Here is a 27,453-nt window from a genome sequence, read left to right on the forward strand (position 1 = left end):
GCAGTGTATTAACTTTCTTACATGGTTTACTATAGAGTTGAGTATCAAAACCATCAGGGGTATTCAAAACACAAATATCAAGGAAATCTATTGAGGTTCAGGAATGCTTAAATGTGAACATTAAACAATCAGTGGTCTGATGTAAATAGTCCACAAACTCATTCAGGGTCTCTATTAAGCCAGTCCCTACAAAGAACACATCATCCACAAAGCGTACATAATGTGAGATGTACTGGAAAAATAAGTTATTTCTGTCTAGAACATTTAGAGACTCCCAATATGCGAGCACCATGTTGGCATAACTGTTTGCACACATGGTGCCCATGGCTACCCCGACCTTCTGATGGTAATAGCTGTCATGAAACATGAAGACATTATTACTAAATATAATGTCAAGCAATGAACATATCAGGTGTATCTGACCTGTGGAATATTCAGAGTTCTTAGACAAAAACAGCCTAACAAAGTCCATTCCTACCTCACTGGAAATTATGGTAAAAAGGGATACTATATCCATGGTAACCAATATAACATCGTTCATAGTATTTCTGCAAGACCAATCAAACAGTTGCATAAAAAATGTTTAATGTCTCTAAGTACAGTATTTGTCTTACCAATAATAAGACATAACTGCTTTTCAACATAGATCGAAGGTTCAGTCACCCACCCAAGGCCTGAGACAATGGGTCTCATGGGTGGTTTACTCAAACATTTATGAATCTTGGGAAGGATGTAGAGTATTGAAATAGTAGGAAATTCAACCATAAAGTAATTATACAAATCTCTGCTTACTATACCTTCCATTAACAGTTCACGAATGATGTTATGTACATTCTGAATAACCTTAGCAATGTCACTTTTATGGCATTCAGTATAAGTATCAGCATCATTTAGCATTAAATACATACTTTCAAGATATTTGGTATTATCCATAAGCACAATGGTACCACATTTATCTGCAGGACGCACGTAAATATGCTTAATTGAAATCAACTCAAAAAGTGCTTTAAACTGAATGTCAGTAAGGTTATGAAACATTCTACGATATTTCTGTCTCATGAACTCATAAATGCTACATTCACATTACAGGGGATGCAACTGGAGTGGGTTGCATGGTTAGGCTTATAAAAGAGCCCTGGTGGTCGTTAGACACACACACACACACACACATATATATATATATATATATATATATATATATATGTATATGGGTCCCCTTTGAAACATCTAAAACCCATAACATCGAATTTCATAACATCTAACAGTACAGATCACGTGAAAATAAAATCCCCCCCACATATAACGACATATAATGACACCAAACTACCAAACTCACTTTTTACTACAGTTCTGCAGGGGGGCTTGATACAGTGGGGTTAGGAAATTGACTTTTTCCCACTGTAGTGCGATCTTGGAGTTGGTACATTTAATTTACAGGGGTGGGGGGTGGGGGGCGGAGCCCCTGCAGAAACGTAGTAAAAGGTCTGTTTGGTAGTTTGGTGCCATTATATGTGGTGGGGATGTTATTTTCTTGTGATTTGTAGTGTTAGATATTATGAAATTCGATGTTATGGGTTTTAGATGTTTTGGATTTTAGAAGTTCTGGTCTTAATGTTATGAAATTAGATGTTATGGGTTTTAGATGTTTCAAAGTAGACCTATATATATATATATATATATATATATATATATATATATATATATATAGATGTATATAGATATGGATCTACTTCAGATGTTTGACATTCCAAAACGCCGACTTTCATATGGCTGAGACCATATGATCGACATTTTGAAATGTTGAACATCTCCTAGATAACATAAAACACAACACTTCACTAACTGCATTTAGCAGGGGTGCAAGCCCTTCCTCCACCACCCACACCTCCTGCTACTTAAATATTCCTACTCCGAGATCATACTACAGTGCAGAAAAGGGAAATCTCCTGGTTCTGCACTGTATAGGGATCTCTGTTATACATGTTCGACATTTCAAAATGTTGATCATATGGTCTCGGTCATATGAATGTCGGCGTTTTGAATTTTCGAACATCTCAAGTAGACCCATATATATATATATATATATATATATATATATATATATATATATATATATATATATATATATACACATTACACCTATGAACCTATGTATTGCTTGAGCAGTGCTAAGCTGCCAAGTCCTTGTTACAAATCTCAACCAGCAGAGCTGACTGGAATGCATAGCACAAGCCTTCTGTATGCCACCAAGTGGTCAAAATGTCAATTTTTTTTCATTAATTCACGTTCATGTCTCAGTTTGTGCTCTCCTTAAATATTTCATTACTACAAATTGGATCAACCCCTCAGCAATTTCATGGGAAAAGTTTAAGGATATGGCAATAAAATATATATCAGCGCACAAAATGTGCACGAATAGCAAAAAGAAAAATAGTTATTTTAAAAAATATTGGGAAAATCTCTTTGATCTAATCTGGAATAGGTAAAATCCAGCAAAATTTTTTCTTATACATTTGCATTCCAAGCTGGATCTTTTTTGTACTAGGTACGGTCCAAAATTATTTGATAATGTAAACATTACACTTTACTAATTGTCTTATGTCATTTTATTCAGAGAGGTCCTCTGACATCCATGATGTAAATATATTGTAAATATGTTGTAAATAGGTTTTTAGGACATGTATAGTTTACTTTAGGTGGTGTAACCCCAAAATAGTTAATAGTTTATACTTTATATAATAATATGTTATCTGATTAAAGTTATCCTCCTCTTGGGAGGCCTGATTTTTATTTGTATTATGTTTTTCTGGGGCACCCTAGTGAATGTTTTACCCGTTTAGGAGTAAGGTACTTGTTACAATAACTGCTTGTCTATAAATCAAAACTTGTTGTTAACTGTTTGTATTAATTTAGAAGCACTTTACTTTCTTTTTCTTGGTTTGATGTACCTTATAAGTTCCTTATCTTGTATTTATTTTCATTTCTTTTTTGTAAAAGTTTTAAAACTAATAAAAATATTTTTGGGAAAAAAAATTGTTTTCATCAATTGTTAAGTGGTCTGATCCCTGGTAAACCCAGATGTACCTCTCAACTGTCCTTAATATTGAAGAATGTGCCTGATGTTCCATCATATTTTGCACTGGTCTCTGGTAAACCCAGGTGTATCTCTCTGGTAAACCCAGGTGTATCTCTCAGCTGTCGTTAATATTGAAGAATGCCACTGATTTTCCATCATATATTTCCCTATACTGCATAAAATATTTGATTTTCTGGTAAATCAGATTATATCAATTAACAATGCCAGAATTAGACTTTCATACTTCTTATAGTTGAGAAAAATGTATGATGAAGCAAAACATATTGTTCTATTAACTTTTAAGTGGATTAGAGTAATATTTAAAAATTGACCCTAATCTTTGCACCCCCACCCCCATTATTTTTGGCTTTGCTTCGATTCTTGAGCAAAAGTTAAGAACTATGGAAACAGGCCATGTAATGCCAACTCCTCTTACACAAAAAAGGGAGTCTTTCCAATTCTCATTGAGGGACCGCAGGGTATACTGCACTGTGAAATTCAGAACATACCTTCTGCTTTAATAAACTTTTGAGCTGAGAGCTGCATAAATTAAATGCAGGATTAAACAGCAAACTAACATTTAAAAAAATATTATTAATAGAACATTGATTATCTACTTGCTGTTACAATTTAAATATTTTCTGTTGCTTTAAAATAAATGCTTTGTCTATAGTTTGCTTCTCAAAAGAGTTTAGAACACAAATCCAAAAAATGTTGCTAAGTACACGTGTTCAGACATACTACAGTTACATGCATTAGGTAATATAGAGTAAACATACAGATTGTGTCAGAAAGCAGCTGCAGTTAAAACAGGATAAAAAAGTACTTTGCATGTCAGCTTTTCTAAAACTTTAAAAATATGGGTAATAACAATGCATAGACATGTGGTTTGGTCATATTGGGGTCCTAATAATATATTAACACTGCTCATCCCTTGAGTTTTATGGCTTACTATCCTCATCAGCGATACTACTGTCAAAGAACTGTACTGTCACGCATTAGAATCATTGCTGTTTATAGACAGAGGCACAGATGAATGTGTATCTGTTCATAGCAAAGCTCTGCATTCATTGATAGCTTTGTTTACCGAGCCTCTAGACTTTACGGCATAGGTGACAAGATCACTAGGCAAGAGCATTAAGTATTGGTTGGCCACAACCTCGACTGTTTGATAGTATACATAAGGAGTGGCCATATGCGGAGCAGCAGCCAAACTAATTAAGGAGAGGATGATTCACTACATACGTAGCAAGTGAGAGAGATTCAGAAAGACAAAAAGGAAGCAGAAAACTGTCCAAAGATGTAACTTTACAGCAGTATAAAGAATATCAGCATTTTTTTTCTTTCAAACTATTTTCAAGAAACTTACACTCACAATAAAAGGACAGGAAATCTAAAAATGCAGAAGTTAGAGGGACCTAAATGGAGTGTAAGGGCCACATACAGGGGCTAGTGAAAAAGATACATCATGTTGTCATCATTCACACACCGGGTTATCTATTCAGAAAGTTCATTCATGCCTAAATACACAGTATATATGAAAAATAGGTAGTTTTATAGAAGACACACCTAAGGGCAGAATGAGAGGGCAGGTGGAAACTGTTTTCTGTATGGCTTGGCCAACAAAAAAATTAAACTGCCATTGGATGCCTTTTTGACAAAAAACAGGTTAACATACTATTATCTAATGTGCAAAACTGCACTGTATTTTGTTTTCAAAGTAGCTTCCCCTAGGTCTATTTTCCTTTTGGGGTTACATAAGCATACAATTTTAGCGATTAGTGGGAATTTTACCAAGATAACAAGAAAACTCCTAGCCTCTTCAATAAGAAATATCAATGGATGTTTAACATATGTTAAGACCATCACAAGCTTAGGCAAGTGGAACCTTGGCTTATCACATATGCATGATAATGTCCCATGGCGCAGCATCTCTAGATGTTATGTAGGAATGTAAATAATGGAATATGAATCCAAATAGCCTTGTGTTGGTCAGAAAGTGCAGCATGATGATCTTCCTGGCATCAATCCCAAGAATGCAATCGGAAGATCCACGGACAATTAATAATATTTTAAAAAAAATCAGCAGACATTACCACAACTGGCAGAATCTAGAGAAGATGTAAAGGACACCTGAGTGGAATAAAATTCTGATTATACAATGGTAGCATAAATCTGTGAGATCTTCCCACTCAGTCTGTGCCTTGGACACTCAAGTTACCATAGCACAGCCTCAAAGCATTAGCATCCTGCTTATTTTAAGCTACATCCAGCTCTATTATTAATGCAGATGCAAGATTAAAATACCCACGTTATATGTGGTTAAGTGATCCTAGCTAAACCTTTGTAGAGGTGATGTTAAATTTCAACCTGCCCTCCTTCACTGAATATGTAACAATTTTGAATCTTATCAGAGAGAACTCATGGCCAAGGATAATGTTCTGAAATGTGCAAGATATGTATGTAAAACAATCTAAAAGCCTTAGTAATTAAAAAAATGAACTAATTGTCGGTGTCTGGATGATACCAGCTTCATACTTCTCTATTAATTTACAGTCAATGCTTGGCAGATTAACCTACCAGCAAGCTTTATGTTTTTCATGAGTAATACTAGTTGACCTACTTTCACTCAAGCAGACATAATCAAGGTGAAATAATTACGTATCACACACACATTGCAAAGCTTGCACATGACACAAAGCCTTTATCCAGATCTGAAACATTTTTGCTGATTAAAATATTCAGCTCTGTAAATACTATATTTAAGTATCTGTTTTATTTGTATTCTCTTCCATGTTAAAGTCTTCTTTGTTACTTTTCTTTCAGTATACATTAACCGCATTAAGTATAACAACTGCATAGTGTCACATACCACACTCTACACATGCATAAATTCATCAGAAATATTATTTCTGCAGTATTTATCACAATAATTTCTCATACAGTATCTGAAAATCCTATTATTGTGTTGCCTGCCCAGGTAGGTAATTCCTGCCTGTCTGTCCACACCATTAGAGAAACTGAGTCTCAAGATGTAAAATGAGTCATTCTGTATGCTATAAAGCCCATTTTAGTATCAGACTTGAATAAAATGAACCATATTATCTTTTGTTAGTAACATGCATGCAAAATGGAACAATATATCTGCAGTCATATAATACACTTTACATATTACTGTAATTGTGCATATTTTGTCTTTAATACTATACAATTTTCATTAGTTTTGCTGTTATCTATTTTTGTGCTATTATTATTGTCTTTTGTTACTGCTATTTTTATCACATTTTCTGAAGCTGAACATGGTAGCTTTTCTCCCAGGGTCCCTCTGCAAATGTGTTCTGACTAGTAGGGTTAACCCAGTCAACAAATATAAATTAAATAAATAAAATAATTGTGAAGTTCATGCATTCCACAATCAGCATCCCTGATCTTGGAAGTGCAACAAGTATAAAACTGAGGGCCAGATTCATTAAGTCCTACACTGTGTACACAATATGTATTCAGGAGCATCCCTATCACATTTTTTGTACTTTCTAGTCACTCAGAAAGATTATGCTAAGTGTGCAGGTAGTCTGCACTTTGTGATAACCTTTATGAATCCCTGTCATTATTTAAAGCTGCAAGAAAATCAGTAGGAAAACTAAAGTTAGGAGGAAGAAGGTGTGAGTTACGTATCTGTTCACTACACTTAGTGTAGGAGTTATTGAATCCAGGGGTAAATTTAATTTCAAAAATGCAGAGGAGGGGGACAGCAATAATCTTTCACAGGGTGTCATTTTGCCGGAATTTAGTTGTGCCTCACATGGTTGATAATCTCCTTACAAAACAGATAATCTTTAATACCAATATTTTATTTATTTATTTAATAATTTCAACTCTTGAAATATTCTTTTTTTTTGGAATTTCCTAAGCATAATACTCTGTCTCCTACAGGTTACTGAGATGTGATATATACCAGGCTTACAAAGCATCCCCAAATCCATTTCTGATGGACCTTTTGCACATCCTCAAAACAAACAGCATCAGAACCACTAGATTCAAGGATTTACATTTTGCTTGTGACATACATAAGACATGTTGGTGAGACAGATATATGTCTCAAAGTATCTCCATGCACTGGAACAGGCTCCCTATCCATGTAAAGCAGAGTCCATCCCTAACCCTATTTAAGTGTAACCTTGACTAATGGATGGGAAATCAGAAGTTCACCCCGGGTCTGTTCCCCATGTCTCTGATAGACAGAGGCAGACAGTAATGCCTAAACTATCCCCTCCCCCACATAACTTCTAAAAACTTTCGAACATACCCCCAAATAATAAATGTCCATGATACATAGGGATACAACTGGGTTGGATTGCATAGGTAGGTTTATAAAGGCCATGGTGGTCATTAGCCTAGTATATACTTATAAACCAGGGAGGGCAACAGTAAATGCAAATCTTCCCAAGTACATACAATGCACTCTTAAACTATGAGAATTAAAGTAATAGCATTTGCCTTGTATACAAGACATGGAGCTTTTCCAATTAATAAGAAATGTCAATGTTCAGCATTCATAGGTTATAGGTTCATAGGCTGATACTAGGCTATCTGCCCTAGGGCATTTATAAGCCTAGCCAGAGTGTGATTGGCTTTCGCCACCCTTTTAGATTAGTTGACTGTGCCTCTGTATAGTAGGTCACAGAAGATAGCCCTTTTGAGGTTAGTTTACTGTGCCTCTGTCTAGTAGGGACACAGAAGAGATCCCAGGGGTAAACCTACGATCTCCCATCCACTCGTCAAGATTTCTCTTGAAGAGGGTCATTGAGGGACTCTGCCTAACATGGATTGGGATTTTGTTCCAGAGTGAGGGGAGCCTCTGGGATATGAATCTGTCCCTCCAGCATGTCCTATTTATTTCTGTGCTGAGGTTTAAGTCCCTGGAGCATGTAGCTCTAAGGGATTTGGATTTCCTGAGCTGGAACGTGTCCATTAATTCTGGGTTGGACATGGCTTTATACGTCAGGCACAGATCGCCTCTGAGTAGGCGGTAAGCAACTGAGTAGAGCTGGAGTTTCTTTAGCCTAACTGCGTAGGGCATCTGTTTGAGTCCCATGATCCTCTTGGTGAGGTACTTTTGGGGTCTTTCCAGTTGCTGCAGGTGTTGGGTAAGGTACATCCCAAATGGGGCATTGTATTCAATTATGGGCCTGATGAGTGATGAGTAGAGGGGCACAATGACCTCTCGATCTAGATGTGAACCCTTTCGTGATAAGGTGGGCTATATAGAAGGTCTTTCGAACCACTTTGGCAATGTGATTGTCAAAGGAGAGATTGCTATCTACCTGGGTCCCCAAATCCCTAATTACTTCTTCCGTACTTAATGGATTACCACCTATGTGGTAATTTGTGGGCACTTTGTTTTTCCCAAAGGGGATGACTATGCACTTTTTGGCATTTAGCTTTAGGCCATGGCTCTGGCACCAGTTATCTGTCTCTGTGAGACCCTTTTGGAGGATGCTTGTGTCAGTCGGCGAGTCGATTATGGCACCCAGTTTGCAGTCATCTGCGAACTTGGTCAGCCATAGTCCTCCCATGTTAGCATGTACCTCAGAGAAATATATACCAAACAAAAGAGGTCCCAGGACTGAGCCTTGTGGGATGCCACTTGTAACTGGTTTAGAGTCTGACATGGCACCTGCAATTCTGACCATGTGGGTTCTATCCCTAAGCCAGTTTGCAACCCATCTTGTGACACAGGGGTTGATATTTAAGCTGGTGAGCTTATTTATGATGCCCGAGTGGGGTATTGTGTCGAAGGCTTTGGTTTTGCTTGTTAATGATAAGAAATGTCTGAATACATTTAAGTGATATTCAGGACCAGCCTTTGGTGAACTGGTGCCCTACGCAAAAGGTCTCTACAGCACCCCCAACCCCACCTGGTGCCCCCAACCTGGTCTATCTATACCATCCAGATTACTAGAAAGTGTCCCTGCTAATAAAAACATATCAAATAACCCATGTACAAACTAGAAATATCGATCAAGCTCAAAAGAAAAGGTATCTGTTTGTGTTAAATATTTTACTCACTCCTTACTTACCTATAATGTTGATGATCTCTTTACCTTACTGGCTTTTAATGATTTTACAGGTGTATGGGTGTTTGCTTTTTTTTTTTTAATAAACATACATGCACATTTATATTACATAAAGAAAGTCAGTCAACCCATTTGAGTAAGAATATGGGAAAAAAGCCAGAATAAAGGCTCCCAAAATCAGGGACACTTTTTAGAGATGCTTTTTGCTCAGAAAACTGTAAAAATAAATGGATCTATATTAACATGTATTTTCTGAAAAGCATGAGGTCTCTAAATTTAATTATTCTTTGATGCTCTGATGAAAAAAATTGTGACATGCAGAACAAAAGTTAAGACAAAAATCATAAAATCTCTGAGAACTAAGGAGAGTTGAGAGAATTGCCTAACTATGGTTTAAGATTCAGTCTTGTCCAGTCCACCATAACCTCAAAACTTAATAAAATTGTGCAATACAAAGTGTGATAAGTGGGTAAAATATGGGGCACATGATCACATTTAAAAGTAGAAATACAAAACACAGTGGAATCGAGCATTCTAGTATTTTTGGACTACAAAGCAATACAACTCATCGTGAATATGTTTTTTTTTCAAATGCCATATAACAATGTGTGAAATTGTCTTCTGGTTGCAGTTTAAAAGATTTTTGAGATCTTAAATGACTGCTCTACCACATGATGTGCACGACAGCTGAGAGGTAAGTACTCCACCAGTCCAGTAAGTAAATAAATAAATAGTTCTAACTTTAAGGACATCTATACAGCAAAGACCAGGAATCAAGGCAAAATTTCCAGGGAAAACACAGTGTGCGTTGAGGGGCGGGGGCAGTGAGACTTCAATAAATTTGGAATTGTGGGGCTAGAACTCTTAAATTCACAATTACTTGCACCTCTACAGACTAGTACAGATGCTACTTCAAAAACAGCTACTTTGAGATATACTTAAATACTGATATATCAAAAAGTGTAACAGCATTATGATAAAGACCATAATCTATAAATCAGTGGTCCTGAAGCATCGCACTTCAGAAGTACACTTTATGGGCCAACCCCGCACAGCCGCTTGATAGGCGTTATTTCAAAACCCCCCCCCCCTGCATAATTATTTGCTTATTTATTTTTTCCGCTCTCATAATATATTAACACTTGAGCTAGCACCTGCATACGTAGGGTTGTGAAATGTTTACAAGTTAGCATAGCAATGTAGTGGTGAAATGTATAAGTCAAGCAATGTACAATGTATCCCCCACCATGCAATTGTAATCATACCTCTCAACCTCTTAGAGCAAGAAATCTGGACAATGACATAAATGATGGAGGGACAAAGGCCCAAAACATAGGGTAAATTTTTAAATACTGCCCTTACAAACTTAAAATGTTAATAGAGTAGCAGGTCTTGCATTTGCATGAATTTTCTGAAGGGTATGAAGTGTAAATCTAATATTTCCCACTGTTTTCTGAATTCACTCCTCAATAACTTTCTAATGACATGCCAGAAAAACACACTTTTTCAGGCGAAAAATGAGACAAAAATCTGGATATTCTGCAAAAATGTGTACAGTTTAGATGTATAAGTAGTGCCATGCTATCTTAGTTATCAGTCGTTGTTTAGTCTAACGTAAGTGCAAACACCGCCATTAAATCTGTTTAGTTTACTGGTAGTAGGGTTATCACCAGTCCCACTTTGCGAGGGACAGTCCCTCTTTAAGCAGTTGTGTCCTCCAAAGAAATCGAAAAAAAATGCAAATATCCTGAGATTTTAGGACATATTTCCTATATTTGATGTAATAGTTGCATAAAACAGTTATTCTGTATCTGAAACACCTAAATGTGATAAGAAACAGAATAAGCAACTAAAATGCTACAAGAATAAGCTTTTATGTAGGCCAAAAAGGGAAGTTCGGTCCTTTGTACTGGCCGTGGGTATGCTTTGCCCTGCAAAATCTGACATTTGTACCAAAGATGTCCCACTTTCCGCATTTGAAAATGTGGCTATCCTAACTGGTAGCAGTGTCAGACATTAATGTATCCTATAGGTGGCAGTGCAAAGCAACGGAAAGTCATCGGAACTGTGTTGCCCTCTGTCCCAGTTTCCTACTCAAAAGATGAAATGTACGCATTTATTAGACTCTGCTAAGTAGAGAAAGGAATAGCTCCCTCCCCAGCTTATATGTGCTACTTATAACGTGCGCAACAGCTGGACCGTATTTAGCATTTAAAGGTCTGCAGCAATAATGCACATAAATATGGGAATGTACCTCTCAACTGTACTGAATTTCGCAGAATGCCCAGATTTTTGCCTCATATTTTTGGCCCATTTTTCAGGCAAATCATTACAGACTGAAGTTAGAAAATAATGACAGACATTTGACTTTCAGACTTCATCCCCTTCAGAAAATTCATGCGAATGCAAAATCTGTTATTCTATCAAATTTCTAAGTTTGAAGAGCAGTATTTGAAATTTGTCCGTATTTTTGGGCCTTTGTCACACTTTATGCCTTTGTCCAGATTTCTTGCTCTAAGAGGTTGAGAGGTCATGTACAAACCATTTTGTAGTTGTTTTCATGGGGGAATGATCTAGTAAGATAGGGTTTAAAGAAGCACTTGACACTGCAGCTTCCATTCAGCCACACGCTGCATACTAAGTACACAAAAACTGTTTTCGCCATCTATTATAATATTAAAATCATTAACCTTATTTACAGCCACATTTTACCGTAGCAAAATATTACGCTATCGTGACTCTATTAATATCACATAAACTGTGCTTATAAGCGTGTGCATAGCTTACAACTTGCTTTGCAAAGCTGATAATATCTGCTCTGATAAGCAGTAAACTAGACATTAACATATTTCCCCTCCAATTTCTCTGCTTCTCTGAACGAAAGCCCGTGGACCAGATTTACAGTACTTTATGACTTACAACCACATGGGGTTACAAATAATAACGCAGTGAATGGCCTTGGCGTCTACGCCTATTTACTACGATATGGTTCCTCCTACCCTGACTGACAACATCTGTCATATTCCCTTTACTGATATACCCAACAACTAATGAGAATAAAATGATGCCTTCTTTAAAAGGAGATAGGTCCAATTAGGAAGCGGGGCGTGGGTGTTTATGGAATGTGGGATGCCAAGGTAGGTTGCACCGTTTGCAGGGATGGGCTACGCATTTAGTGCGTCACGTGTTTATTTTCTTTCTCCTCCTCCCCTGTCGGTCTCCCTCCCTTCTCTAGGTTGAGATTGAGTCGACTCGAAAAGAAGGGAATTATACTCATAAACACAGATAGTGTGCGTTGTTTAGGTACTGAGCTGTAGAAGCGAGAGGGAAGAAAACAACCAATTTCAACTCCTGATAACTGGTGAAACAGCAGAGGAATGCATTATTCTGTACCTCATTGCACGGGTCCCTTTTTGAGAGACAATTTATCTGCTGTTTAATGTCAGTCCGAAATGGCACTTTTGCTGATTGAGCTTAACGGGGTTGGGCTTTTGCAGCGTGAGTCTTTGTTATTATTTTGTAGGGGGTGTGCTGCTACGATTTGTTGGAGAGTCCGAGTGAAATGAGTAAATTCATTTAGACTGGCATAGTTCTTTTCTCCTGCTTTACAACGGAATTATCTACCATTATCTCATATTCCCCTTGTATGGGATGTGTTTGTTGAACTGCCGCTGTCTCAGGAGTGTCACATTAAAGCCATGCAGTTTTTTGGATTGAGACGCCTGCTCTTTCGTATCTGGAGTCTTGATAAAAGAAATCTGAAGTAAAGAAGTGTGAAAAGAGAACAATAAAAATTTAACTATTCATGCCACCCATCTCTTGTGTGTTGACCCGCATTCGGGGGTGCAGGTGAGAATAATTGTTCCCTCCAAGGGGGGTTTGTACTGTTTGTTATGATGGCGAGCCCGACGGAGAACGAAAGCTTTTCGGATGTAAAAAAGGTGGGTTATTTGAGGAAACCGAAGAGCATGCACAAGAGGTTTTTCGTTTTAAGAGGCGCTACCGAGGCGGGACCAGCTCGGCTTGAATACTATGAGAACGAGAAGAAATGGAGGCACAAGTCCGGGGCTCCCAAGAGGTCCTTTCCACTGGAGAACTGCTTTAACATCAACAAGAGAGCTGATGCCAAGAACAAGTACCTGGTCGCAATGTACACCAAGGACGAATATTTTGCTGTAGCGACCGATAATGAGGCTGAGCAGGAAAGTTGGTACCTTGCTTTACTGGATTTGCACAACCGAGCTAAAGTGCACGATTCTTTGGGGGCTGAATGCGACAACAACTACGGAGATGTCAACCCCGGACCCGCTTTCAAGGAAGTCTGGCAAGTCATTCTGAAGCCAAAGGGTTTGGGACAAAGTAAAAACTTGGTCGGGATTTATCGACTGTGTCTGACCAGTAAGACCATTAGCTTTGTAAAACTAAATTCGGACGTAGCAGCTGTGGTTTTGCAGTTGATGAACATCCGAAGATGTGGCCATTCTGAGAACTTTTTCTTTGTAGAGGTGGGCAGGTCAGCAGTGACTGGACCTGGGGAATTTTGGATGCAAGTGGACGATTCAGTGGTAGCGCAAAATATGCATGAGACAATTTTAGAAGCAATGAAGGCAATGAGTGATGAATTTCGTCCCAGGAGTAAAAGTCAGCCCTCGTCAAATTGCTCAAATCCGATCTCCGTGCCCCTTCGAAGGCATCACCTGAATAATCCGCCTCCTAGCCAAGTAGGACTGGGCAGGAGATCGAGGACCGAAAGTGTCACAGCAACATCACCCGCTGGACCATGCAAACAGAACTTTAGAGTAAGAGCATCTAGTGATGGAGAGGGAACCATGTCCAGACCAGCATCAGTAGATGGCAGTCCAGTAAGTCCCACAGCCTCCAGAACCCTTACCCATCGACAGAGAGGCAGTTCAAGGCTTCATCCACCTTTGAATCACAGCAGGTCCATACCTATGCCATCTTCACGTTGTTCGCCATCTGCTACAAGTCCAGTTAGCTTGTCCTCAAGTAGCACAAGTGGTCATGGGTCTACATCAGATTGTCTTTTTCCAAGGCGGTCAAGTGCTTCTGTCTCTGGCTCTCCCAGTGATGGAGGATTTATCTCATCTGATGAGTATGGTTCTAGTCCCTGTGACTTCAGAAATTCCTTCAGAAGTGTAACTCCTGATTCATTAGGACATACTCCTCCAGCCCGAGAAGATCTGAATAATTATATTTCAATGAATAAATTAAGTCAGGTACCAAATGGACATTGTAATAGAGTTAATCGGTGTGCCTCTTCTAGAGGGGAGGAAGCAGACGTTGAAAAAGGTTTTAGAAAAAGGACTCATTCTGCGGGTAATTCCCCTCCCACCATTTCTCATCAGAAGACACCTTCTCAGTCTTCAACAGCATCTTTGGAAGAGTATACTGAAATGTTGCCTTCTTACCCTTGCCGTTTGTCATATCGACAGTCTGCATTTGTTCCTACCCATTCATACCCCGAAGAGTGCTTAGAACGTCAAATAGATAACAGAACTGCTCATGCGGATGATGGCTATATGCCAATGTCGCCAGGAGTAGCACCTGTGCCAAGCAAAAATGACTATGTTCCCATGAGTCCAAAGAGTGTTTCAGCTCCTCAGCAAATAATTAATCCAAGACCACATTCACGAGTGGATTCAAATGGTTACATGATGATGTCACCTAGTGGCAGCTGCTCCCCAGAGAATACAAACTATGGCAAAATGTGGGCCAATACTACAAATCCTAAGCTTTCTGTGGAAAGCAATGATGGTAAATTGTGCAGTGATTATATCAATATGTCACCTGCAAGTGGATCTACTACAAGCACTCCTCCAGACTGTTATTTTAATCCAGTGGATGAGTCTGCCAAACCTATTTATTCTTATTTCTCGTTGCCCCGCTCTTTCAAACATGTTCAGCGGAAAAACTATGAAGGCCAGTTGGATGTTTCTGTAAGTTCTGGGCACCTTACCTGTGGAGAAGATTCCTCTTCCTCAACTAGCAGTGACAGTTTAGGAGGACAAGAAACTAGCCATCAAGTAGTTAATCTTAGAAAGCTTGATTCCTGCAAGCAGTTAAAGGGTAGGCTTACAAGACCAACTAGGTTGTCTCTTGATAACAATAAAGCAAATACACTACCTAGAACTCGTGAGCATCCTTTGCCACCTGAGCCAAAAAGCCCAGGGGAGTATGTTAACATTGAGTTTAATGATGAGGCATTTTCATCAGCTACTGTGTCTTTATGTTCTCCTTCATATGGAAAAATTCACCCCATTCAAGAAAGAGCGGGAGTGTCTGAATACATGAATATGGATTTTGGAGCACGTGAGTTTAAGCCTAGTTCTCCATTAAAATCTTTAACGGATAGCACAGGCTCCACAGCTGGCTGTACTATCAGTGCATGCAAAACAAATGGAGGGCATCCAAACTGTGATTATGTGAGTATGCAGTATAGCAGTACCTGCCTCAATTTTTCAGCATCACCGGTCATGATTAATTACACAGAAAACACCACTGTAAGTAATCCTTCACCTCAGAGATCATACTCACCAAATCATGAAATGCTTCCATTAGCCAACATTTCTGATGCAACAAGTGCCCCTTTGATGGGCCAAGTTTCAGGGATGAGTGCTTTTACTCGTGTAAATCTTAGCCCAAGCCGAAGTCAGGGTGCCAAAGTAATACGAGCAGATCCCCAAGGAAGACGGCGACATAGTTCTGAGACTTTTTCTGCTAGTAGTATGACCCTGGCATATGTAGATGATGTTAAACGACACAGTTCTGCTTCTTTTGAGAATGTCTGGCTGAAACAGGGTGAATCAGCCACATCTGGCAGGAAGGAGCAGCAGTCTGTTGGAGCAGTGTCACTAACTGGTGCTTCTGCTGCATTTGAAGGTGGTCTGAATTACATTGATTTGGACTTGGTTAATGAGTGTAATGACTTGGTGTGTGTTCCCCTACAGCCTAAAGCCCCTAGTTTGCCTTGTGGAAGAAACTCCACTGATGATTCAAGTGCATATGCAAGCATCAGTTTCCAGAAACCAGAGGACTTCCAAAGATATCCAGCAAAAAGAGAAGGTAAGCCTCAGAAGTAACAAGCTTGCCTGCATTTTACCTAAATCTGCTTAGATAATCCAGGCATGGAGGGAAGGGAGACACTTGTATAATATATGACTAGATGAGTTGCAAAGATTTTATTGTAGCTCTCACTGTACTTGTATGTATGTATGTGTGCTTGCATACGTTGTGTGTATGGAATGGAATACAAATGTACTTGGATAGGTACACATAACACCCGTGTGTCTAACCTTTTTTTTGTACATATGCTGCATGGCTGTATTTGCAGTTTTTCTGTTTGGTTCCATAAAAATATTTGACTGACGTATGCTTCACTAAATTTTTCTGATAACTGAATTCATAACCCCTTGTTTGGTGTACATCAGGGAGTTTTTCTTGGGCTCAGAACCAGGATAGAAAGCTAATGGGGTTGTAGTACATGCAACCAGAAAAGCTTGTGTTGACAACATTGCATTTTCTAGTCTGTAGGGTTTGCATTTTCTAATCTGTAGGGTTTGCTTTCCTCCAGAGTAATGGTGTTTTAATAATACATGGTTGTTGAACACCTGTCTCTCAATGACTTATTTCTATACTACATAAAAAGATCAGTGATGTAATACATTATTTTCAGGTTGTTAAGAACTGTTTGACCAAATCTTGTTCTTAGAGAATTATAAGGAAATCAGGTCATTAGCTTTGAGTAGTGGTATGCAGTTTCATTTTTTAAGCTTTTTTTTTTTTTTTTTTTTTACAAATGTAGTATGCAGTTTCTTGTATTGATCTGAACACTAGTCTTTGTGCATATGTGCTTCAGAATCATTTAAACAGATATGTGGGTTTCCTGTAAGGGATTTTATTGAAGAGAGGGTTTGGCATAAGACTAAAGTCTTTTCCCTGTAGATAGATAGTTCAGGGTTTGATTCTGACTTCAAAGTTATTGATTAAGCTTAACATAACCAGTTAGCCTAGTATCCACCTATGAAAATAATCCATCTACAGATAAAAGAAAGTTTCAAATGCAAACTTTATCAGGTTCAAGGGAAATGCTTTGTTATGGCTTTCAGAGACCTGCCTTGTAGTTTATTGAACTTAACCAATCCAGCTGAAAATTCACTTGGGTATATTTGAGGTACAGGACAGCCATGTGGATTTCAGTGTGTGTATGTATGTATGTATGTATGTATATATATATATATATATATATATATATATATATATATATATATATATAAAACTTTTACTTTACATTCTGATAGTTATGGTTAGGAAAGTCAGATCTGTACAGACTGATGCTAATTGTATTTGTAGTGGTGCAGTGTAGCTTGTACTGGTGATGCTATCATGTTTTTTTCTGTACAATAATTTTTGGCAGTTTTACTTTCCATTTATTATTTTCTTAAGAACTGTAACTTATTTTTGAGAGTCCTGCCACGTGAAAAGATTTGCATACATTAACCTGGGAAATAGCTGTAGACTGTGTGTTTTGTGTCCAAGTTTCCTGGGCATGACACATTTTTGATGCATTATCGTGTTTTTGGAAGTGCTTCATGAAGACATGGATTTGGGTATTTTGTTCTTTAGACTTTGGAGAGAGGTGCGTGTCAGCACTGTCAAAGGTTCACACTATTTTGAGTAGAATGATAGTAATCGTTAGGAATGAGGGTAGGGACTGAAGGCTGCATGCACCAGTTACTAAAATTGTGGTAGAGAATACCAGGATTTTATTTGAATTGCACTTTGCTTAATCATGCTGTAGCTAGTGTGCTGTATTGTGTTAACACTTGCAGATGGACATATTCTGTTTCTTGCTTGCTTTTAAAATGCTGAGGTGTGTAGGAAATGTGAGTTGAATATTGGCTTCGTTGTCATTCGGTTTAAAATGGTGTCAGTGCTTGGTGCTTGTGTGTAATGGAGCAGTGGAATATTTTGAAGGTAGCATTTGATGAATCGGTGAGAAACCCTGAATTTAATTTGGTCTGGTATAATTTATACAGTCTCTTGTACCCTTTGCCATGCAGTGTTTTTCATTTTCAGTTTGAACTTGATAATTGAGATTTTTTTTTACTTGTTTGAAATGAAACTAGGACAGTTTGTTACTGCACTTCTGGTTTTCTAGTTCTGCACTTTCTGTGAAAAATGCTTACTGCACTGTGCTTTTGGTGAAATGTGCTGTTGTGTGCCTCACTCAAACTCAGTAGGACATTTGGTGTTCTACAGAACTCTACATCTGTGAACTGTGTTAAGGCGTTATGCTGATGGGGAAACTGATCGCTATCTAAGCATGCAGTTTTCAGTAAGCAACACTCATACATACGCACACTGGGTATTCTTACTGTAGTTATAGGGTAGCATTTGTTTAGAAGGTAAACATTGCCGGGTATTTTTCAATTGTGATGTTTTAAAAGTTTTTTACAATGTAGCCTGATGAATGCTTTAATAAATTGGAGGGGGGGGGGGCACATCTGTGGTTTTAAAGGTGCTAATTTTTTTTGCACATGTTTGTTGTGGTGGGTTCATGCACAGATGTGTGAAGTATATTTTAAGTTTAAATGTTAAACTCTGCTTTTGTATCTTGTGAACTGTAGCTGTTATGACTGAAAACAGTGTGCTTTTTATGCCCGTAACTTTTTGAATAAGCCATGCTACCTTCTGACGTGTGTCTCCTAAATGGTTTAGTTTTCTGTGTTTACAACTCAAATTCTAAATCCTGCACATTATGCTATCAGGATGAAGGTTAGAACGTGAAAAAAAAGGAATTCTGAAACTTTGCAAACTACATGCCTTATGAAGGGATGATTGTGATTGTGTGCACTATTGTCACTGGGATCTTCTGCACTGTACAAGTATGGTGTCCAAAAGGTTGATATAAATTTCATTTAGAAGGCATGCAGTGTTTTCCTTTCTTTAATATGTAGACACTTTGGTATTATCAAAAATCCAAATCCGCTGAGGATGATGAAATGGATTGTAACAGCTCCCGCCTCTTCTAGAAGTATGACTTCAGATAGTGAATGTAACATTCATAATGGTGAGAAGGGGCTTGATTGGCTCTAGGCGGGAAGTCTGAAAATATCTTTTAATTTAAAAAAAAATCATTCATGCTCTGTCACTTTAGTTAAGGTTTGTGGTGGGAGCAGGAAGCCTACTTTGCTGCTTAGAGTAGTTTCTTACTGCTTTAAACTTGCTCTGATAGTTTGCCGGCCTGTCAAAATGTACCAAAAAACATGCATGTGTGCACACACATCCCCCCTACAAGTAGTTTTGGAGCTTTGCCAATTCAGTTGTAACATATCTTTCGGTTGAGAGTGGAAGTCAGAGCACCTGGTGAAGATCGTGCTAATTTTTATTACCTTTTTTATACTTCACTTCACTGCACAGCCTTAGAAATAAAGAAGTGAATTGCTCCCGGCTTGGCTTTCACACATGAAATTTACTTGCAGTACTGCAATGCTGTGTTTTGTATGGAACAAAACAAGGAATGAGGTCCTAAAGCCAGCTCATTTTAAGCTTTTGATGCAATGAAGAGAGTATTAATTGGTTAATTAAAAGTTTTATTGTGTGTGTGCGCAAATAATGTTGATGTAAGACATTTTCCAAACCTTTAAACGCTAGGGCTTTTTTAATGGAATTTGTTCTCTACAAAAAGCTTTAATATTACCTTTCACATGATCAAAGGGAATAAATATGTGTTGTTTACCAAGTTTTTAATCAGATTTTGCAGCAACTGAGGCAGGCACTGCTGGCTTGACCATCCTGGGGAGAGGAAGGCTGTGTAACTCACTGCATCATTAAAACCAACGTGAGCATTGTGGTACTGCCGGTAATAGCTATCATGTTGTGTGGTTTTTGCCACTTGTTAGGGTAATCCACCCAGAGGCGAGTGTAGGTGGGTCTACTTCAGAACATCTAATACGCATAACATCTAATTTCATAACATTGAGACCAAAACCCATAACAGCGAAAATGTGCATCATAACATCAACCACTACAAATCACAAGAAAATAACATCCCCCTCAACATATAACAACACCAAACTGCCAAATACACTTTTTTACTATGTTTTTGCAGGGGGCAAGCCCCTTTGCAACCCCCATGTGGGGGGCTCCACCCCCCATAAATTAAATATACCAACTCAAACATCGCACTACAGTGGGAAAAAGTTAATTTTCTAACCCTACTGTATCAAGCCCCCTGCAGAAACGTAGTAAAAAGTGTGATGTGGAGAGGATGTTATTTTCATGTGATTTGTAGTGTTAGATGTTATGAAATTCAATGTTATGGGTTTTAGATGTTCTGGTCTCAATGTTATGAAATTAGATGTTATGGGTTTTAGATGTTTTGAAGGGGACCTGTGTAGGCATGCAGAGAGAGCTGCCTAGATCTAGCAGCATCTAAATGAAGTCACCATCTGCTGCTGCAGGGATAGAGAATCCTCATGCAAATGAAGTCCTACCTGATGCCTGACGTTCGCCTACAAAGGGAAAATGAAAGGTCTGATGGGGTCCCCTCTTCTCAGTCAGTAAATGAGTAAGCTTTAGTGCGGTTTTCTTAACCAGAGGACAAATTGATCATCTTTACCCCAGAGGAGAACACATTGATCAGTAGGGTAAAAGTGGGGGTGTGAGGTATTGAAATTGCTTTTATTTATTTATTTTCTGCCAAAACAGTAAGGTGGAGTTTTGATGCTACTCTCTATGGAATAGAAGGTTGATTAATCGTTTTCTGTATTGTCTGCATAATTGATGTGTAAGAAGTACATACCCCCAGAAGCAGTTTGTTTAGTCACCTGCTGTGGGGTCATGATAGCTGTTGTGATCCCATCACTCCATCCACAAATCTTCGCATGGCGGCAGCTTAGTGACATCAGTACATTTTTGTTTCCTATGACTTCTGCTTGGTTACTAATGTGCAGTGGCATTATGGATAAGAATGGAGTGCAGTCATAATGGGACTGCCATGAAGTGAGAAAACTCAGTTTTACTAAGACAAGTAGCTATTGGTATTATGAACAGTTAGATGTGTGTTTCCACATTTCTGTGTCATTCCTCGCACTGATGCCTATAGCTCAACATTTCCAGGTCACTTCACATTCCCTTCTTTTCCCATTTTGTCCACCTACTTGCATCTTATCTCTGTAGAAATCTGACAAAGTTAAAGTGGAAATGAAAAGTGGACACAAAGCATCTGCTGGGAAGTACATATATGAGGCATTATAAATAACAAGCATTCACAGTGCAGAACAGGAGAGGGGCACTTCACACTTTACCCCGGACCCAATAAATGTTTATTTTCCCATTTGTGAACAGCTGTTGTGAAGTGTTAGTTGGGTGATTTATCTGCTATCATATGTGTTACTAAATGCTACTAACTGAAGTACTGACATTCCAAAGAAAAAGTGCAGAACATGAAATGTAGCTCATCAGCTGGACATTGGTATTGATAAAATGGACCCAAAAGTAAAATTGTACATGGTACTAAACAGAATAAATGCAACTAAAACATACAACTAAGCTATGCATTAATGTAAAAATAAGACTCCTGAATGCTGAGCTGAACTTGAGCTGAATCTAGCAGTAGATGCCAAAGCTGTATGAACTCTAGCATGTGAACTTTTGAGGCAGTTGTCAAGTAGAAGTCAAGCCATTTATTCTTCAATGTATTTGTGCCAGTACAAAAAATTTACTCTTGAGTAAAGCAGATATGCTATGATGGCCCTTGCCCATTGTAATGGTATAATATACCAGTTGAGAAATTTTCCAAATGCATCTTACCATGTGATTGAAAAAGAGACCAGCAAAGCAAGTTTGCAAAGGTGATTGGTATCTGTCAGTCAGTCGTGCTGTTTTTTTTTTTTCATTTATAATATAATGCCCTTTAAAGTACCACATTACGTACCTGTACTTGATGCTTTTTACAGCTGGTGGTTTTGGTTATTTTTGCATAAGTAACTCCTGTTTTGCACAAATACCTCACAACAAAGAATATGTTGCTTTTTCTTTAGTTAATTCTTCAGATTTGCTATCTTAATACCAGATTTTGTTTTCACATTTTCTTCCTTTTGTGAAGAATACAGTGAGTTGACCAGTTATGAACTGCAAGGGTGAAATGTTTGTAATATTTCAAAATGTTTGTGTGATGAAGCCGTGCACAAATTCTACCAGCATAGTTATTGTCATTACAATTTTCTTGAAGTTTAGAAACTAACCTTTTTTATTGAAGGGGATTTGGTAAAACAAAAGTACTTCAGTATAAAATCAACTTTTTCTCACTCAGTGTGACAGTTTTCTTGAAGTTTAGAAACTAACCTTTTTTATAGAAGGGGATTTGGTAAAACAAAAGTACTTCAGTATAAAATCAACTTTTTCTCACTCAGTGTTGACATGAATAAGCATAAAGTAAGAAAAAGGCATCCACCCACCCTTCCATACGCATTCTAAAAAGGCAGCGGCAGCCATATGCTGTTAATGTCCTCGTTTTTCTATTAGTAGTAAAATGCTTTGGAGGATTGTAGAAAGACTATTGGAATCTTGAAAAACCCCTCTGGAGATGTATTTGAGCACATTACATAAAAGATGTTTTTAGGGAAGGAATGCTGTAGTTTTAAAACCTCCAGCATCAGTTAGTTAATACTGTTTTAAGTGTATTGACAGTTTAAAACACTTGTAATATGCGTCGTCTGTTGTACATCTTTAACACAAGCTTACTATCTTTCACCTCTGATGAGCGATGGAGTGAAATTGGTCCATACAGACAATGCCATTTTAAGATGTACAGATGACTGTTGATTACTGAAGATCACTGTTTGCATTTGTGAGAGCAATGAGAGCTTGCTTTAGAGATGACTATAACTGACCTTGTCCTGTTTTCTTTTTGCATTCATTTTTTACATTAGTTTGCTACAGAATACTGGGCTACTGTCTTTTGGTGCGACTTTTAAAGCTGACAATGTATAGATTATTTTTTGCTGAATTGAATTTGTGGGGCACAGTACCCAATGTAAGGTTTCTTTTTTTGGAGAAGTGATCTTCAGTTGCATTACTGTTTATGCTTAGTTTCTGTTGTACAGAATAACAGAAAACATTTCCAAATGGCCAGTGCTAAAGCAGTGTTGCATTCTATCCGTTACTATGACAGTTGTATTGGTGTCTCCATTATGAGAAACCGGTAAACCTACCATGCTAATTGCATTGGCATTGTCCGAGAGACAATGCTGTTGTCTGTTTATGACAGCTGCATTGCTGTCTGCATTATGAGAAAGCAGTAAACCTACCATGCTAATTCCATTGGCGCTGTCCGAGAGACAATGCTGTTATTGGTTACTATGACAGCTATATTGCTGTCTCCATTACAAGAAAGCAGTAAACCTACCATGCTAATTGCATTGGCACTGTCCGAGAGACAATGCTGTTATCTGTTACTATGACAGCTGTATTGCTGTCTGCATTATGAGAAAGCAGTAAACCTACCATGCTAATTGCATTGGCACTGTCTGAGAGACAATGCTGTTATTGGTTACTATGACAGCTATATTGCTGTCTCCATTACAAGAAAGCAGTAAACCTACCATGCTAATTGCATTGGCACTGTCCGAGAGACCATGCTGTTTGCTTTGGAACTGTTCCTGACACATACTTCTGTCAATGCTAATGCCTTTATTTCCATTTCAAGATCATTCAGTACTTATTATTGACATGCATTACATTCTGTTGGACAAGTGAGATACATAGTACAAACCAACACAAAAAGAGTGAAAATTAGTTCAGAAATATAGTAAAAAATGTTCATGAGACAGGCTATTTTAAAGTTCCCTAATCCTCAGTACATTATATTTCATATACTTTACCAGACAGACCAACATGTATTTCATTTAGTTTTTTTTCTGTTTTAATTTGTGATCTTTTGTCCGCTACAGTTCATTAAGATTAATGACTTCCCTGAACTGAATGGGAGGTAATTTCCTGTTGAATATGGCTTTACACTGGTTGCATGGCTTTTTATGAATGGGTGGGATGTGGTGATTTGCTTTTGTTTTTATAAGGTAGTCTCTAAATTTTGACCATTTCATATTTTTTACTATTTTAAGGTAATATACTGAAGACAGCACCCATCTTTTAGCTGTTTAGTTATGTTTTTCATTGATTAGAGTGTAGTTTGCATTGTCAGTAAAGCTGTTTTCCATTTTGGTTAGACGTATTTCTTGTTTTGAGTGTTTTTTTTTTTTTTTTTTTTCTAATTTCATAGCTTATTTTAGGTATGCAGAGTTGCTTTGGAGAGTTGTTTGTATATTTTGTGTGTACATTTTTTCTGTACTTTTTAGTGAATAGAACTAAGTTAGCAAAATTGATAGAGTGGTAATAAATGCTCAACACTGGGAGAGGTGATTTTAGTAAATGCTTGATAACATAGGCAGGATGGAGGGAAGAATGCATCTACACAAGTTCATGTATAAGTTTCATTTTACCCTTTCATCTCTGTTCTTTAATGTAAATACCAATATCTGCATCTGAATCGGTGACATATGTTTGCTATCACACCCCTTTATCATTATTCACTTGTAGGATAAATGAAAAGTATGTACACAGTATACGAGATACATGTATTTATCAGAGTACATTGTTTTGATAAAGTTTTTGTGTATGTGTACATCTACACTAGTCTTTAGAAGTGCCTCTAATGTTGTGCAAGAAATGTAGATGTTTAGCTTTTGTTTATGCATTTAACATTAGCAAACAAGATTTTAAAATAGCTTTCTGGTTAGTTTTGCACTGTATTTTTTCCAAGTTAAGTGACTTAAAGGGGAATTTAATATATTTCATTAAGTCATACTTGTTTGCTTGAGTAGAAGCGTAGGGGACTTTAATAGTTATTCAAAAGCTGGATTTGGTTACTTGGGTATTGATGAAACAAAGTTAAGATTGTTTGGCACATAGCCGAGCTTAAAACAGTATCCTGCATTGATTTAGATAATTTGAATGGTTTACTGAACATAAACCGTAATTTTAAATTCACATTTATATGGTATAAGGGGCCCCAGCCAGCAAATCGTAGAATAGTGTCATAACAGCCAGCTGTTTTGTTCCATGGCCTGACATTTGGAAATAATTAAAGTAGTCAGATGCACTATAAGGTAACCGTCCCGCATGTGTACTTGTGATCCATCATGTGGAAGGTGGCAGAAGTAAAGCTACAGTAAGCTACACTCATAACCACCTTCATGGGTTAGAGTGGAAGTCACCACCCTTCTTCCTGCTGACCTAAACATCCATATTTTTACTGAAGCATTACTGCCACTGTTTGCTTTTTAGATTGGTGACCAGAGTAGCTTAAAACTGAATTCTAACACTTTAATATGAATTTATACTGTGATAGGAATATTTAAGGAGTAAAAATGAGCTTGGTTAAAAAAATAATTTTCCAAGAACTTCATACCATCATATGATCCTGATTCTAAATGACTTGCTATCTGTGTAAGTGATGTATCCAGTGTAACCCTGCCCATTTCCAAAAGACATGTTCTTGGTATGACTTACTCCAGAGTCTGAAGAAGGATGCATATCTTTGCATCCAAAAGTGCTTACAATAAATTTGTTTTCCTGGTTTACCCAAGGTTTGTTCTTTTTTAGAAGTTTGTTTTTTGGTTTTCGTTATTTATCAGGTTTACTCCAGAGTAAGCCTGCTTTGTAATGGCACGTCCAGTGAGAGCAAGTCTTTCAGAATCTGGCCCTAGGAAAACTGTATTTTTAGTAAACTTAAATGACTTCATAAATCACTGAATACAACTTTTTGTTGTATTTTAGAATTCATGTTCAGATTACTGATTTACTGCAATGGTTTTGGTGCACCTTTGGGCAAAGGTCACTAGATTCATCATCTTTACTATGGAGTTTTGTGTTCAAGGCATGCAAAACATACAACTGATGTAATTTTAATACTGAGCCCTTAGAAATGTAGCTGGAGTTTTACTAAGAGTAAATACTTCGAACTAGGGAAGATGTGTTTTGTTCAGCTTGTTTGCTGAGAATGAAAATGGAACACAAGTGCATAAAATAAAGTACACTATCACCAGTAAACCACAAAGGTGAGTTTCCCTTTGAAACTAGCACTTATTTTAATAGCTGTATATGAAGCAGTAGCTATTTTTTGGGTGAATATTCAACTTTTTCCAGTTATTAACCGTGATCGTCAACTGAGCCCATTTTCAGTGGTGGCAAAGTTCTGTAAGTGTTTGAATTCAAAATACCAAAGTGTTGCTTGGTCTTTCACCAACTGACCTATGGTGACATTGAGTGTTTGTATTCTAAATGGGAGGGAGGTGATGCTATTCAAGTTTCAGAAGTGAAAGAGAATGCCATTCAACCAGACTTTGGAAAGCTGTTTCGGGGGGGGGGGGGGTCATTTGTAAACTTATTTTGCACTCGTATTTTGTAGATTTTATAACGGGAAAATGGTTTTAGTGTATGTATGCATTTGCTTTTGTTTACCAAGGAAGTTTAACTTTGGTAAATAACCCCTTTTTAGTGGATGCCTGGAAAGAAAAAACGCCAAAAATAAATACAATATCAATGCAATCTCTGTCAGTGGTATACGTCATACTTACGGGTTTGTTGTACAGTGAATTACAGTGTGCCATGATATAATGTAGCAAATTACTTAACTTTGTACAGCTAAACGTTGGAACTTCTCACGTACTTTTCATTGTAAAGTTCGTATTCAAAAATCCAAAATGGTTCTGACATGGACCAAAAACAGTAGCTGAGGTTGAGGGTCTTGTTTAGATTTTAGCAAAACATTTTGTCATATTTCATCAAAGTAATAAGGATTTTGAAAAATCCTGTGTTTAATTTAATCTGAATTAAAAACTGATGGCAATGTGACCCCAGGGTTTAGCAAACCAAGGTCAAAATGAAAAGTGGTATCTTTATGTGTGTCCATGTATTTTTTTTGAGGGAGACCTGGTAACTTACTTTTAATTTCTTTAATCCTTTAAGATAGGAAAACTGGCAAGACAGCGCTCCTCCCTGAAACACAAGTAAGTTAATTATTTCAATTCTTTTTTTTATTTTAAGTCAATGTCAGTGGAGAAATCCTATTATTGGAAGTTTTTAGAGTTGCACACTAGTTTACACAAAAGACTAAAATATTTAAAATGATTTTATAAAGCTGTTTTATGGCATCTTTCTATATTGCTATAGCAAGGCAACTTTAGAGGTGGTAAGTGACTTTCAAAGACTTCCTGC

At 37.6% G+C, this 27,453-nt stretch overlaps 1 protein-coding gene across 2 annotated transcripts in view; it reads left to right on the forward strand.

The window, feature by feature from the left end:
• Positions 1–12,306: 12,306 nt before the first annotated feature.
• The window catches only part of IRS1 (insulin receptor substrate 1), a 160,762-nt gene continuing 145,615 nt past the window's right edge, over positions 12,307–27,453 (forward strand). Inside the window, exons 1-2 of one of the 2 annotated variants that reach the window (XM_044070241.1) lie at positions 12,307–16,236; positions 27,205–27,245. In XM_044070241.1, coding sequence (XP_043926176.1) covers positions 13,047–16,236; positions 27,205–27,245 — 3,231 coding nt within the window. In that variant the 5' untranslated portion in view covers positions 12,307–13,046. The remainder of the gene's footprint in view (positions 16,237–27,204; positions 27,246–27,453) is intronic. The other variant, XM_044070242.1, reaches the window with a different exon arrangement.

The sequence above is a fragment of the Protopterus annectens genome, chromosome 4.part1, assembly GCF_019279795.1.
Source record: "Protopterus annectens isolate FY-2018-M chromosome 4.part1, PAN1.0, whole genome shotgun sequence".
Taxonomy (NCBI): domain Eukaryota; kingdom Metazoa; phylum Chordata; order Ceratodontiformes; family Protopteridae; genus Protopterus; species Protopterus annectens.